Source organism: Myotis yumanensis, unplaced genomic scaffold (genome assembly GCF_028538775.1).
Source record: "Myotis yumanensis isolate MYYU_CA2020_CCGP unplaced genomic scaffold, mMyoYum1.0.hap1 SCAF_3, whole genome shotgun sequence".
NCBI lineage: Eukaryota > Metazoa > Chordata > Mammalia > Chiroptera > Vespertilionidae > Myotis > Myotis yumanensis.
Window position 1 is genome coordinate 201,648,695 of NW_027223754.1, and position 12,591 is coordinate 201,661,285.

The 12,591-nt window shown below is 40.4% G+C and overlaps 1 protein-coding gene across 6 annotated transcripts in view; it reads right to left on the reverse strand.

The window, feature by feature from the left end:
* SLC41A2 (solute carrier family 41 member 2) overlaps positions 1 to 12,591 on the reverse strand; it is an 83,201-nt gene that overhangs the window by 58,185 nt on the left and 12,425 nt on the right. For 4 of the 6 annotated variants that reach the window (XM_070410954.1, XM_070410948.1, XM_070410953.1 and 1 more), the window contains exon 2: positions 1,815 to 2,540. In XM_070410954.1, coding sequence (XP_070267055.1) covers positions 1,815 to 2,369 — 555 coding nt within the window. In that variant the 5' untranslated portion in view covers positions 2,370 to 2,540. Of the gene's footprint in view, positions 1 to 1,814; positions 2,541 to 4,153; positions 4,292 to 12,027; positions 12,227 to 12,591 lie in introns of those variants that run through there. The other 2 variants (XM_070410950.1, XM_070410951.1) reach the window with 2 other exon arrangements.

Consider the following 12,591-nt stretch of genomic DNA (forward strand, 5'->3'; position numbering starts at 1 on the left):
ATGCAGATACTATCTGCTCTGTCTAGACCTTTGGGAAATACCATGATAATGAAAGTAACACATATTAAAGTACTTCATGAACTGAAAAGACCATACAAATGAATTACCACAAAGTGCTATTTTACAAATGCTCTTAAGAGGTGACTGTCCCAGTAAGAGACTTTATAAACTAAGCATATTAATTTATGCCAAAAAATAATCAAGAACACAGCCATCATTAATACCAAGATAGATGAGGAAAAAAATTTAAATCCATCAGCTAAATTAAAGAAAAACTCACTTTGTCCCCAAAGTTTCCCTAGAGGTTGTTCTAAACAGCTGTAGAACGAGGGCCAAAAGAGAGTTTAGGAAATGTTTATTCAGATCAGTCTCTGGTAAAACCCTGGTTCAAAGGCTTTTCAAGGAAAACCCTCCCTTGCAGTTAAAGATGGGCCTAAAATAGCACTGGGACTCCAGTAGCATCCTGGATCCCTTACCCTGTCAAAAGGTAACAAACATGTTTTTGTCCCTGTTTCATGATGGGTTAAGGATTCTGCTGTGCTAGTGGGGAGATGCATCCTTCAAAGATGATGGTGTGGCAGTGGTGGTAATGATGATGATAATCAATAACAACAGATAATAATAACGACACTGCTAGGGATATAATGGCTAAAATAAAACAAAAACTTACTAAAAGTAACACAAAAAGCTATCTGATTGAAAATGGTATTATAGAGAGTCTAAAGACATGTTTATAAGGATATTTATGATAGCACCAGCATGGGGGAATGAGTAAGTAAAATTCTGGTGTAGACATACAATGGAACATCAAGCACTCACTTGAAAATGCAGAATATCTCTGTTACTAATTTGGAAAGGTGTCCAAGATGTAATATTAAGCAATGACAATAAGTTCCAGAAAAATATATATACAGCATTTCACTTTTATGTTTGGAAAAAAACAACACCTCTGCCCTAACCGGTTTGGCTCAGTGGATAAAGTGTCAGCCTGCGGACTCAAGGGTCCCGGGTTTGATTCCGGTCAAGGGCATGTACCTTGGTTGTGGGCACATCCCCAATAGGGAGTGTGCAGGAGGCAGCTCGATGTTTCTCTCTCATCAATGTTTCTGTCTATCCCTCTCCCTTCCTCTCTGTAAAAAAAATCAATAAACTATTTAAAAAAAACACCTCTGCACAAATGTATATACATGTGCACAGAAAAAAGTCTGCAAGCATGTACAACAAACTCAGAACGAGGTAACCTCCAGAGGTTAAGAGAGTTGGGGCTGGAGATGAGGAACAGGGAAGACTTTTTATCTTTTGTTTAACACTCTACATCAGTGATGGCGAACCTATGACACACTTGTCAGAGGTGACACGTGAACTCATTTTTTTGGTTGATTTTTCTTTGTTAAATGGCATTTAAATATATAAAATAAATATCAAAAGTATAAATCTTTGTTTTACTATGGTTGCAAATATCAAAAAATGTCTATATGTGACAGGGCACCAGAGTTAAGTTAGGGTTTTTCAAAATGCTGACACGCCGAGCTCAAAAGGTTCGCCATCACTGCTCTATATGGTTCAAAGCCAACTTTATTATTGTAAAACTTTATGAAGACTCACGTCCTGGTCAGAATGAGACTATTTCTCTTAGAACTTCTAGAGGAAAACAAACAAGAAAACACCTACAAAGAGCAAAGTCTCTACCCAGAGTCAGCGTCAGTTCATTCTACTATGGGACAACTGAAATCTAAAGGTAAGAGTCTGAGATGCGTAGCCTGCCTAAAGCACCTGGAACAACACAGACAGTTCAGTTAAAGACGAAAACCTACCTGGACTATATCCAAAACCATGCCGGCAGAGACGGTTCCAAAGCCAGCTAGCAGAAATGGCACGAGGATCTGCAGGGCCATGATGCCGCTGGATTCCTTCGGCAGCTTTTGGTTTGCTTCCACGATGACATCTTCCTCGCCGTCACTGGGCCTCTCCTCGGCTTGTAGCATGGCGGTCATTTCCGAGGTCTCCCCTCCGTCACAGTAATTGTAGTTGGCATAGTCGTCGTACTTTGGGCTATAGCTGGATGGCGTGTGCCCATTATTGCCATGGAAAGACGGCTCAGGGACTCTGTGATACTCCACGTGTGGCTCAGATCTGGTACCAAACGTTTGTGCCACAGCTGATAACCCCTCTTGCCAAATGCCGTTCGCTTTTTTGTGCCTGTCTTCCGGGTTTTTCTGGTAAATTACTGGAACCATACTCAACAATAAGTTTAAAAACTTATCGGACTGAACTGTATGTAAGCTTAAAGTCCAGTCTACGAAACCTCCTCCACTGCTTGGACCACCACTGGTTTTATTAGTAACAGATCTTCCTTTACTATTAGTCATATTGTCATCGCAAAAGACCCTGTACTCCTTAGATCTGAAGCTTCATAAACCATAGCAGATGAATCAGAACCACACAGATGCTGGTTTCAATTAAGATGCTGAATTCATTTTGTAGCAAAATAATGTTTCCACTAATAAAAGTTGTTTAGATGTTCCACACAGGGATGGAATCTGGGAAAGAAAAGATAAGGTAATTTTTAAAAAGCAGATGAACTATGTGGATACTTAAGATTTTCATAATTAAAGATATAAAACACTATCCTCACAACATTGCCATCAGATAGGTATTATAAGCCCCATTTTATAAATAAGTCTTAATCTTTCATCCCTGGTTCATGAAACTGTCAAGCACAAAGCTTTCATTTTAAACCGAGTTCTGATGTTAAAGGTTTAATTTTAACCACCGAACTGTATTCCTCACCACTTTGTGTGCTGAGTTTGCTTTAAAACCCTCACAATAAATCCTTTTGCCTTAAAAAAATAAAACACATATGTTCTTAAACCAACCCTAAGATACATTATACTTCTTGGACTTAACACATAACTGCTTTGTGCCATATAACCGCTTTGTATGCAGAAATATACTACAGAGCTATTTTCTGTGCTCAATCTCGGTTATAAATTTTCTTATCTTTGCATATTCTATGTAACTAATACCTATGTAATGTCTTCAACTGTCCCTGAAGTTATACAGTGGAAAAATTTATTAAATCAAGTGATAGCTTCCATTACTATAGGGTGATCTCAGAATCAAACTGCTACAACACTTTACAAATGTCAGTACACAATAAAAGGTAAGGCATATGATAATATATTTTAAACACATTAAATAATAAACCATGTTAGTTTATTTATATATTTTTTAAAATATGCTTTTATTGATTTCAGAGTGTAAGGAAGAGGAAGAGAGAGAGAGAAACATCAATGATGAGAGAGAATCATTGATCGGCTGCCTCCTACATGACAGCCCACAACCAGGGCATGTGCCCTGACTGAGAATCAAACCATGACCTCCTGGTTTGTAGGTTGACGCTAAACCACTGAGCCATGCTGGCTGGGCACTTTATTTATATCTTAATACACATAGTGGTCAGTGCACTCCCACAGGGGGAGCGCCGCTCAGCCAGAAGCCAGGCTCACAGCTGGCAAGTGCAGTGGTGGTGACAGCAGCCTCTCCCGCCTCCACGGCAGTGCTAAGGATGTTCTACTGACAGTTTAGGCCCGCTTCCCTAAGCTGTCAGCCAGACATCCCCCGATGGCTCCCGGACTGCTAAAGGGCGCGGGCTGGGCTGAGGGACCCCCCACCACCACCCACCCAGTGCATGAATTTCATGCACCAGGCCTCTAGTAGGAGTATAATCCCTCCGTTATCTAGGGGAAAACCAAAATGAAAAGGGATCACAAATATTCACTTAACCCTCTATTTTGCAAGCCAACCAAAAGAAAGCTCGTAATACACTTACCACTTAATGCCCTTCTCAAAGTCTGCTCTGACACACAATTCCAGAGTGGGCCCTGGATAGGCTGGCCAGTGACCAGATTCTCTCACAGACTTTGAACTAAGACACAAACACATACTTACTATTGCTAGTTCGAGACTGATGGGCACTGAAGCTGCAAGATCGTACCTACCTGCCCGGGTAGAGAGCCTATTTGAACAGCTGCAAATGCTGTCAAAGCTCTCTATCACAATGGCTCTAAGGGCCTCGGGTGTTTCTCAGGAAACTGGCACTGACTTGATAAGGGACAGATGGCCCCACCGCCTGAATGGACTGCCCACCTACCAATTTAGACGAAGAACTGTTGTTGTGGGTACTGCTGCTTTTAAGGAAAATTATTGTATTCTTCAATACTTGTTTTCAAGGCCTTAGAATATCCATCTCTTCTCCTTGGATAGGGGACAAGGGGATGCTAAGGTGTGCTCATCATTCTCTCCTTTTCCTTCTTCCCCTCTGGTGATTTTGGAGGCGTCTGGATAGTCCTACCGGGAAACATTCTTTTTTAAAAAATATATTTTATTGATTTTTTTACAGAGAGGAAGGGAGAGGGAAAGAGAGTTAGAAACATCGATGAGAGAGAAACATCGGTCAGCTGCCTCCTGCACACTACCCACTAAGGATGTGCCAGCAACCAAGGTACATGCCCTTGACCGGAATCGAACCTGGGACCCTTCAGTCCGCAGGCCGACGCTCTATCCACTGAGCCAAACCGGTGAGGGCGGGAAACATTCTTAAAATACAGATTCTAGGACCCCATACCTACTGACTGAGAATTCTATGTCTGAGCCCTATAAATATTTCCTTTTAAGCTCCCCCAGTGATGTCGGTGCAAGCTTCCTGTGATCTTTTACTGAGAATCCAATGAGGAGATTAAATACCAGTTGCCAGTTTGGGCCACCTGCAGATTGATGGGCACACACAGTCAGTCCGTGTTTAGAGAAAATCAGATGAATGGAAACAACGTCCGGGGGAAGCAGAGAAGAAACCAAGCAGCCCCAGAAAGCGAGATAAACACGGCTGGGCTGCTGCCGAGAACCTCCCGCGTAACGGGAGGCCAGGCTGCCTGTCTGGGACTTAGGAGATTCCCGGCAGCCTGAAGTGAGTCAGACTGAGTTTCTTTTCCTTCAACCCACTCACCTCTTTTTTTTAAAAAATGAGCATTTCACTGCCTCCAAGGCATATTTAATCAGACAAAATATAAAACACACATCAGAGACTGAGTTTTCACTGAAGGGCAAGTGATGGATACAGGCAGTTCCTTCCTCTTCAGGAAGCAGAATTATCAGCTCGATCAACATGGAAATGCAGAGAAATGGAGATGAGCCAGAAAGAAGGGTGACAGTCCCTGTATTGCCATTCAGTCACCCTAAAATTCAGAAAGCTCAAAATGCGCTCTTGGGAAACTTGATCAACAGAAAGATGGAGGAGGGAAGGGAAGGAAAGGAAAGGAGGAATTTCCCAAGATGAGTCATCTCTCTGAGAATAGTGCAGGACATGGCTAAGCACAGAGTCTACACTGGATTGGCCTTTGGGATCCAGATGCAGAGACACGTCCAGTTCATACTTTTGTTCCTATTACTAGTATTCTTACTTCAGCATAAGCTATCGTGGTTAGGTGGGGAGGTAAGTACTGTACCAGGGCCGCTGTGCACAGAGACCATACAGAGCCTTTGTGTCAAGTCAAAACCAGAGTGCCTCCCAGAAGAAGGAAGCTTGTGAGTGGAGCCCTGGGCTGCAGCTCAGCTCACTCCATCCCCTCAGCCACGCACCCTCGTGTACTGCAGAGCGCGCATCATCTTACCCAGCAGCCTGGGCAGTCGGGTAAAATATTAGACTATGTTTAAAGAACATAAAGCACAAATGATGGGCATGTATTTTTGTTGTTGTTTGCTCAGCATCTTTCCCCAGTTTTTTTAGCTAATGGTATCTCCATTTCCTGTGTGAAGCCATCCTTCCCCTAGTCCAGTGGTTCTTAGCCTTCTGGCCCTTTAAATACAGTTCCTCATGTTGTGACCCAACCATAAAAGTATTTTCGTTGCTACTTCATAACTGTAATGTTGCCACTGTTATGAATCGTAATGTAAATATCTGATATGCAGGATGGTCTTAGGCCAGTGGTCGGCAAACTGCGGCTCGTGAGCCACATGCGGCTCTTTGGCCCCTTGAGTGTGGTTCTTCCACAAAATACCGACTTCTACACATGGGCCACGAAGTTTCAATCGCACTGTATGTGCGTGCCTGCACGTGGTATTTTGTGGAAGAGCCACACTCAAGGGGCCAAAGAGCCGCATGTGGCTCGTGAGCCGCAGTTTGCCGGCCACGGTCTTAGGCGACCCCTGTGAAACGGTCGTTCGACCACCAAAGGGGTCGCGACCCACAGGTTGAGAACCGCTGCCCTAGCCGGTGAGGTTCTGGTAGGTCTGTCAACCACAGTTCCCTACCCTCCAGACCACATGCTGACAGGTGGCTTGAGCAGGATCTGAGCCCTCCCCTCAGTTTCATAGGTTTGTCGGGTTACTCCCTGCTGAGTGCCGGCTGGATTACATGATTAACAACACAGGCACCATTCCCGCTCCTGAGGAAAAACAAGCAGGCGAGCAAAGAAAGGAGATACTTTGAGATAACCGCCATGAAGGGAAGAGTTAATTTAACAAAGAATGAATGACTTACAGGGCTAAGAGGGGAAGGCCTCTGGGAGTGTCCTCACTTCGCTTTGGAATAACATCATTCCGAAGCAGTCACTAAGTCTTCCTCCCCACAGGTCCCCTCTACCACCACCACCAGCACTGCCACTTGCAGCAAAGCCTATCTACATAGAAGATCCACAGGAGAACCAGAGCGAGGCAGTATCATTAGAACCTCTATTTCATATTCGAAGCCCATCCCACCCCTGATCTTCCCAATTACACGAGCCAATAAAACCCCGTCATTGATTAAGCTAGTCTGAGTGGTGTTTCTATAAAAATAGCTAATTTTTTTTTTTTTTAACAACGCACTTTGGTAGAAGTTATCTTACTACAGGTGCACACCATGGACCACTTGAAACTCATACAGTGATATATGTCAATTACGTGTCAACACACTAGAAAAAAATGTATACACATAATCAAAAAACTATTTTTTAAATCTTTCTCTAAAATTAAGTTTATATTTTAACACAAAAAAAATGCAGATAGGACAAAATCTCAAAAAGATAGCTTTTCCATTGAATACATTTAAATTTATTTTAAAAACTCCATATTCCCTATGAAAGTTTTGTCATGGGCCAGCACTGGGCTACAGAGATGTGTCAGGGAACCGCTGACTTAAAGGAAAATACTAATACTTCACTTCCTATGAATTCAATTTGGTTACAAAAACAAAAAACATTACTACTAAAATTCCTTATTTTTGAAAGAAAAAGAAGTGTGTGGTATGTGTGTTGATTTACTAACGTGGTATCTCGGAGGAAACCTACCCCTTGTGCTGGAGTAGGCATTCTGTTCCATTGCAAAGGTTAAATCACCTGAACAATCCAGCAGAGCTGTGAGTGAGCAGGCCTACATCATGCCGGATTACTGAATGCAGTATATGGGAGTTTAATACTTTGCTATCTTCCCATAACAATAAAAAGGCTTTTATGTAATGTATTACTAGTAATTATCACACTTAGAAAAAAAATCACAAAAGTTGTTGATCAGGTGGATATTTTAGATTTATATAAATAAACATAAAACCACAGTACTGTCACATACATGTGTACACACACAAAATAACCTAGAAGTCTAATTGTGGCTATCACGTATTCTTACTTTTGCCCCTCTGCAAGTGTGCATTCTGTTCCTTTCACTTTCTTTTTGAACACATCTTCTATGTTTCTGTTTATTACTGAAATGTAGCGAGTTCCCAAACGGGATGTAATATATGCTCAGTTAAAATAGCTTTCAGAGAGATCATGCCAAACAAAACTAGACCTTAACTTATATTATGCAAATTATTTCCTTGTTTTTAAAAAAAAAAAAAAAGAACATTGGTATATTCTTTTGAATACTAGCCAGTAAGTACTTTACCGCATAATTGTATAACAGGTTTGTTAAGAAGGATCATGTCTATTTAACTTGCTTTTTGCAGCACTCAAATAGCAAGTTGACTTTATGACTGCTCAGTTTTCTTCAACTATTTTCATTTTATAGATCCCAACCTCACCAATTTCTCTCAATGATTAAATCCTTCCATTCAAGCAAAAGCTATTTTTAAAAGCTTTTTAGATATCAGTTTCATCATCTGAACTCCTCAGCTTTTGCATTTCTTATCCCTTTTCCTGAAGAATTTACCCTCAGATCACCACTCAGCACATATGCCAAACAGCTCTTACGCAATCATCCCTTCGGTTTTCTCGTGTTCACTCTGACAACGCTTTCTGCCGTCCTGCCATGACCTCATTGTCACACCCTTCTCCCTTGAGAAGTCATCAGAACCCATGAGGACAGCCTAGTCCCATTTCTGCAGGTCATGGCCCTTGACTATGGAATCATATTAAAGAACTCTCTTTCTCCATTTGAACTAGCCCTACAGCTATTATTAAAATCATTTCTCATTGTTAGCCCCTTGATTTCATCGTTCTCATCCACTGAGCTCCCTGCATTGCTTATTTTTGGTTACTAATTATTTCATACTAACTCAATGTTTTCTACGAGATTACCTAAGCCAGCTAAATTATTCTCTTACTCTTCCCAAGTTTCAAATTTGCTTTATTCAGCTTTCCTACTTCTACACTTTGTACCAAATGGTTCCCAACACCCAAGAACTTTCACCTGTTCAATAGGTCATAAAAGTATATTACCTCAAAGAAACCTATCCAAATTAATGTAGGATTAAGGGTACAGAGAGGAAAGAACCGTCAAAATTAAGTGCTCAAAATACGGCTAGCAATTTTCCTATCACAGTTTTAAAAAAGAGGTATTTTTGTTTAGTTTTGTTATGTTTTTAAAGAAAGGCATCTAGCCCTGGCTGAGTGGCTCACTGGAGCATTGTCCCATACACCAAAAAGGTTGTCGGTTCAATTTCCAGTCAGGGGACATACCTAGGTTAAGGGTTCAATACTGGTCCGGCCACAAACAGCAGGCAACAGATCGATGTTTCTCTCTCACATCAGTGTTTCTCTCTCGCTCTCCCTCTTCCTCTCTCTAAAATCAATAAAACATATCTTCAGGTGAGGATTAAAAAAAAAAGGTGTCCATTTGGTCTTCCACTGCCAATTCTCACATAGCACAGGTGAGATCTTTTTTCCTGTGATATTTAATAGATCACTTGAACCTCAAAAGTTAAAAATCAATATGGTGATGTAAAAGAAATCTCCTGAACTCTAAATATACTGTTGCTGCTGGGCAGAGATGTAAGTCATGGTATCCTTAAGAATATATGACCAGGAAAAAAACAGGGGTGTGGCTGTCTTCTGCCCATTTCTTCTAGCTACCCAAGAAAATGGAACTATCTATCCCAGGGTAGCAATTCTAAAGAATGAAGGTAGGCCCAGTCAAGAACTGGCCCACAAACCTTATGAGGTCTAAGTCTCAAATGGCTCCAAGCACAGCTGAGTTATAGTCATTTACCTTATCCTATAATTTTTATCATTGTTCAGTCATTTAAAAGTGCTTGGAAACTGAAATATAAGAAATCCTACCTCACAAATACTGTCCTTCCTAATTAAAAGGCTCACTTCTAAAGTGGAATGGAAGTATCTCCATTCCTTTTTTTTTTTTTGGCTGAAATACAGTTTACTTTTTAAAAAAGTTAATTTGAGAGAGAAAGGGTGGGGGGCAGGGGGAAGACATCGATTCGTTGTTCTACATATCCATGAATTCATTGGCTGATTTTTCTACGTGCGCTGACCAGATACCAAATCTGAAATCTTGGCAATATTGGGACAGTGCTCTAACCAACGAGCAACCCAGCCAGGACAGAGTCAGCTTCTTTAAAAAAAACCTTGACTTCTTTGGCTTAAACTGGAAGCTGTCTACTTGCACTGAATTCAAGCACTCACGTAGGTTTCATTTCGCTGACAGGTAGTGATGTAAAACTTTCTTAACAAGTTAAAAATGGGAGAAAAGTGAAAAAGCAATTAACTGCCATTTCAGTCACTCTGGACTGCTGTGAATTGGTGGTCTTAATGTTTTCTAACAAAGACAAAAGCTTGGAAAGTTATTGACATGATTCGGCTACTGATATACAAAAGCAAGCTGATTCCATAAATCCATCACTCATTTCTAGGATTGCCCACTGACACAAAAGGCTAATGCCATGAAATTTAGCAATCCTGCAGTTTCTATATACCTAAAAGACAGCCAAATATTTGCAAAGAATTCATGTAAAGCCAGAGAAATCATCTGTGGGTTTAATAAACCTTCTGTATCATAAATCCTCAATTAGCACAAATAATTTTTCAAAAGAAGCCAGACCCAGAACAAATGATTTTGTTCTCAGAATCACAATGTTCAACTTCACTTTAAAATAATAGTAAGTTTTAAAAGAATGCTTTGTTTGGAAGAAATATACATAAAAAAAACAAGACAATGAATCAACTAAACTACAATCTACAGTTACACCATTTCCACTTATTGAGAAAATGTTGACAGAGTAAATATGGTGTGTGTCCTGGAACTAAATGTATTCCATAAACAAAGTACAGTTTATCCTGCCAAGTGCCATCTGTTAGATTTATATCTTGCTCCTATCAAACCGATCAACTGAAACATGTGAAAAAAATGTTCATTTAACTAGGTATTCTGGTTCAATTGATAGCAGTACAAAAATAGATTTTTTTTTTTTTTAAAGAATACAGGCAGCAAACACTTGCCGGAAAGATCAGTTTGTTTGAAACAACTCAATGAATGGCTGGATATCAAAGGAGTTGTCCAATCAGAGAACTCTGTTTTGAAGTTGAGAAACTGCTTTTAAACAACAACAACAAAAATTAGACTTCCCTTATTCTATCTTAAACATTGCTTACCTGTATCTTATTTTTTTAAAAACTACCCAACATTTAATAACTTGCTCCTATAATTGACATGTAATTGACATTCATTTCCTGCAAACAACCACTAAGAACACAACACCTCCTCTTGAATCCTTATTTAGAAATTATAGCTACAGAAAGCCATGCTACTAAAAACTGGTATTTTTATTTTTCTGTAATAAAGATTGAGCTCCCACCCTCCCCTTTTTTTTAACGTTAGCAGCAAGGAAATTTACAGCTAAACCTGAAACTCAAATCTATGATCAATTTATTAAACTTAACATTATACTACTTTTATTTTCTTTGGTACTGGTTTTATAATTCTTTTTTTTTGGAACCAATATTTCTTGTAGGCATTGTTTTTATAAACTGACGCAATACACTGTATAAAAGATAGTGAACTTAAGAATAATAAAACATTTCCCTACTGTTTTTCTCTGGTACTTAATAATCTGAAATACCTAAATTTAGAAACTAGATAGAGTTCCTCAGCATTTCAAATGAGTAGAAATTATTACTCAGAACTTATACAGAAGTATACTTTCATACTTTTACCCCTAATACATTCTTCTACTCCTAAAAAGAATGCAATTTTAAAAATGCAAACACACTTCTGGAACCTATTAAAATATGCACTTGACTCTCTGTATAATTAAACTGAAAATAAAAGCCTCCAGGAATTTAAGGTGCAGAAAGGATGCCAGTGTGTCAAAGTTTCTTTTTTCTTTTGTTTTTTAATTTTCATTTGAGAGAGAAAGAGAAACATCGATTTGTTGTTCCACTTACGTGTTCACTGGTTGATTCTTATATGTGCCCTGACCTGGGATCGAAACTGCAAACTCAGTGAATCAGAACAACGCTCTAACCAACTGAGCTACCCTGGCCGGGGCTCAAAGTTCTAAAACCTTTTTAAGAAAAGGGAAAGAAGAAAGGAAGTTAATGTGTCAAAGTTTAAAAGAAAAACAAAGCTTTCTTTGTAAGAAAAGTGAGAGGGGAAAAAACAAAATGATTTGCCACCTGTCAGGTGATAATGTTTCTTCTACATTTTAAGATTAGGAGCGGCTCACCATCTTCAGCTGCCGCATTTCAAACATTTACTTCTAATTTCCCAGGGCCCTTCCTGTCCCCTCTCCTGGAGCCGGCGACCCGGGTAAGCAGGCCTTACCTTCCATCGGGTGATGACTAGGGCAGCTCCGGCACTGAGGTCTTCCTCGGGAGGTGGCCCACCTCCTCCCCTCCCTGGCACATCTTCTCCCCGGGGAAGGAAGCCAGACCTACCTTCCCCAAACTGCACTTTCCCTGAGGAGTGTCCCCTGGTACACAGGGCTCAACGAGGGTTCAAGCGCACAAACCCACTAGCAGAGACTACACGCAGATCAGATCAACTACAGGCACACGGTGTTATGTTACTCAATTATCTTGGCATCAAACTGAAACAATGACCTAACTCACCACCTTTACTCCCTGCAATCAACTCTCTCCTCTACCCTTTGGTCAGGGCTGCACACTTTTCTTCTATTCAAATGCCAGTTTTAAAAAAAGAAAGAAAGGAAACGGGTGAGGGGGGTGGGGGGCAGGGAAAGGAGCCATTTTCTGAACAGCTCTAAATCCAACCTGCAGTTCAAGCCAAAACTACTCTCAAAGCCACGCCAAAGCATCATAGTTGTCACTAATGGTCTTTGCTCATAAAAAAGTCCTGACTATACCCTTCTTTCATACTTCATTTGAA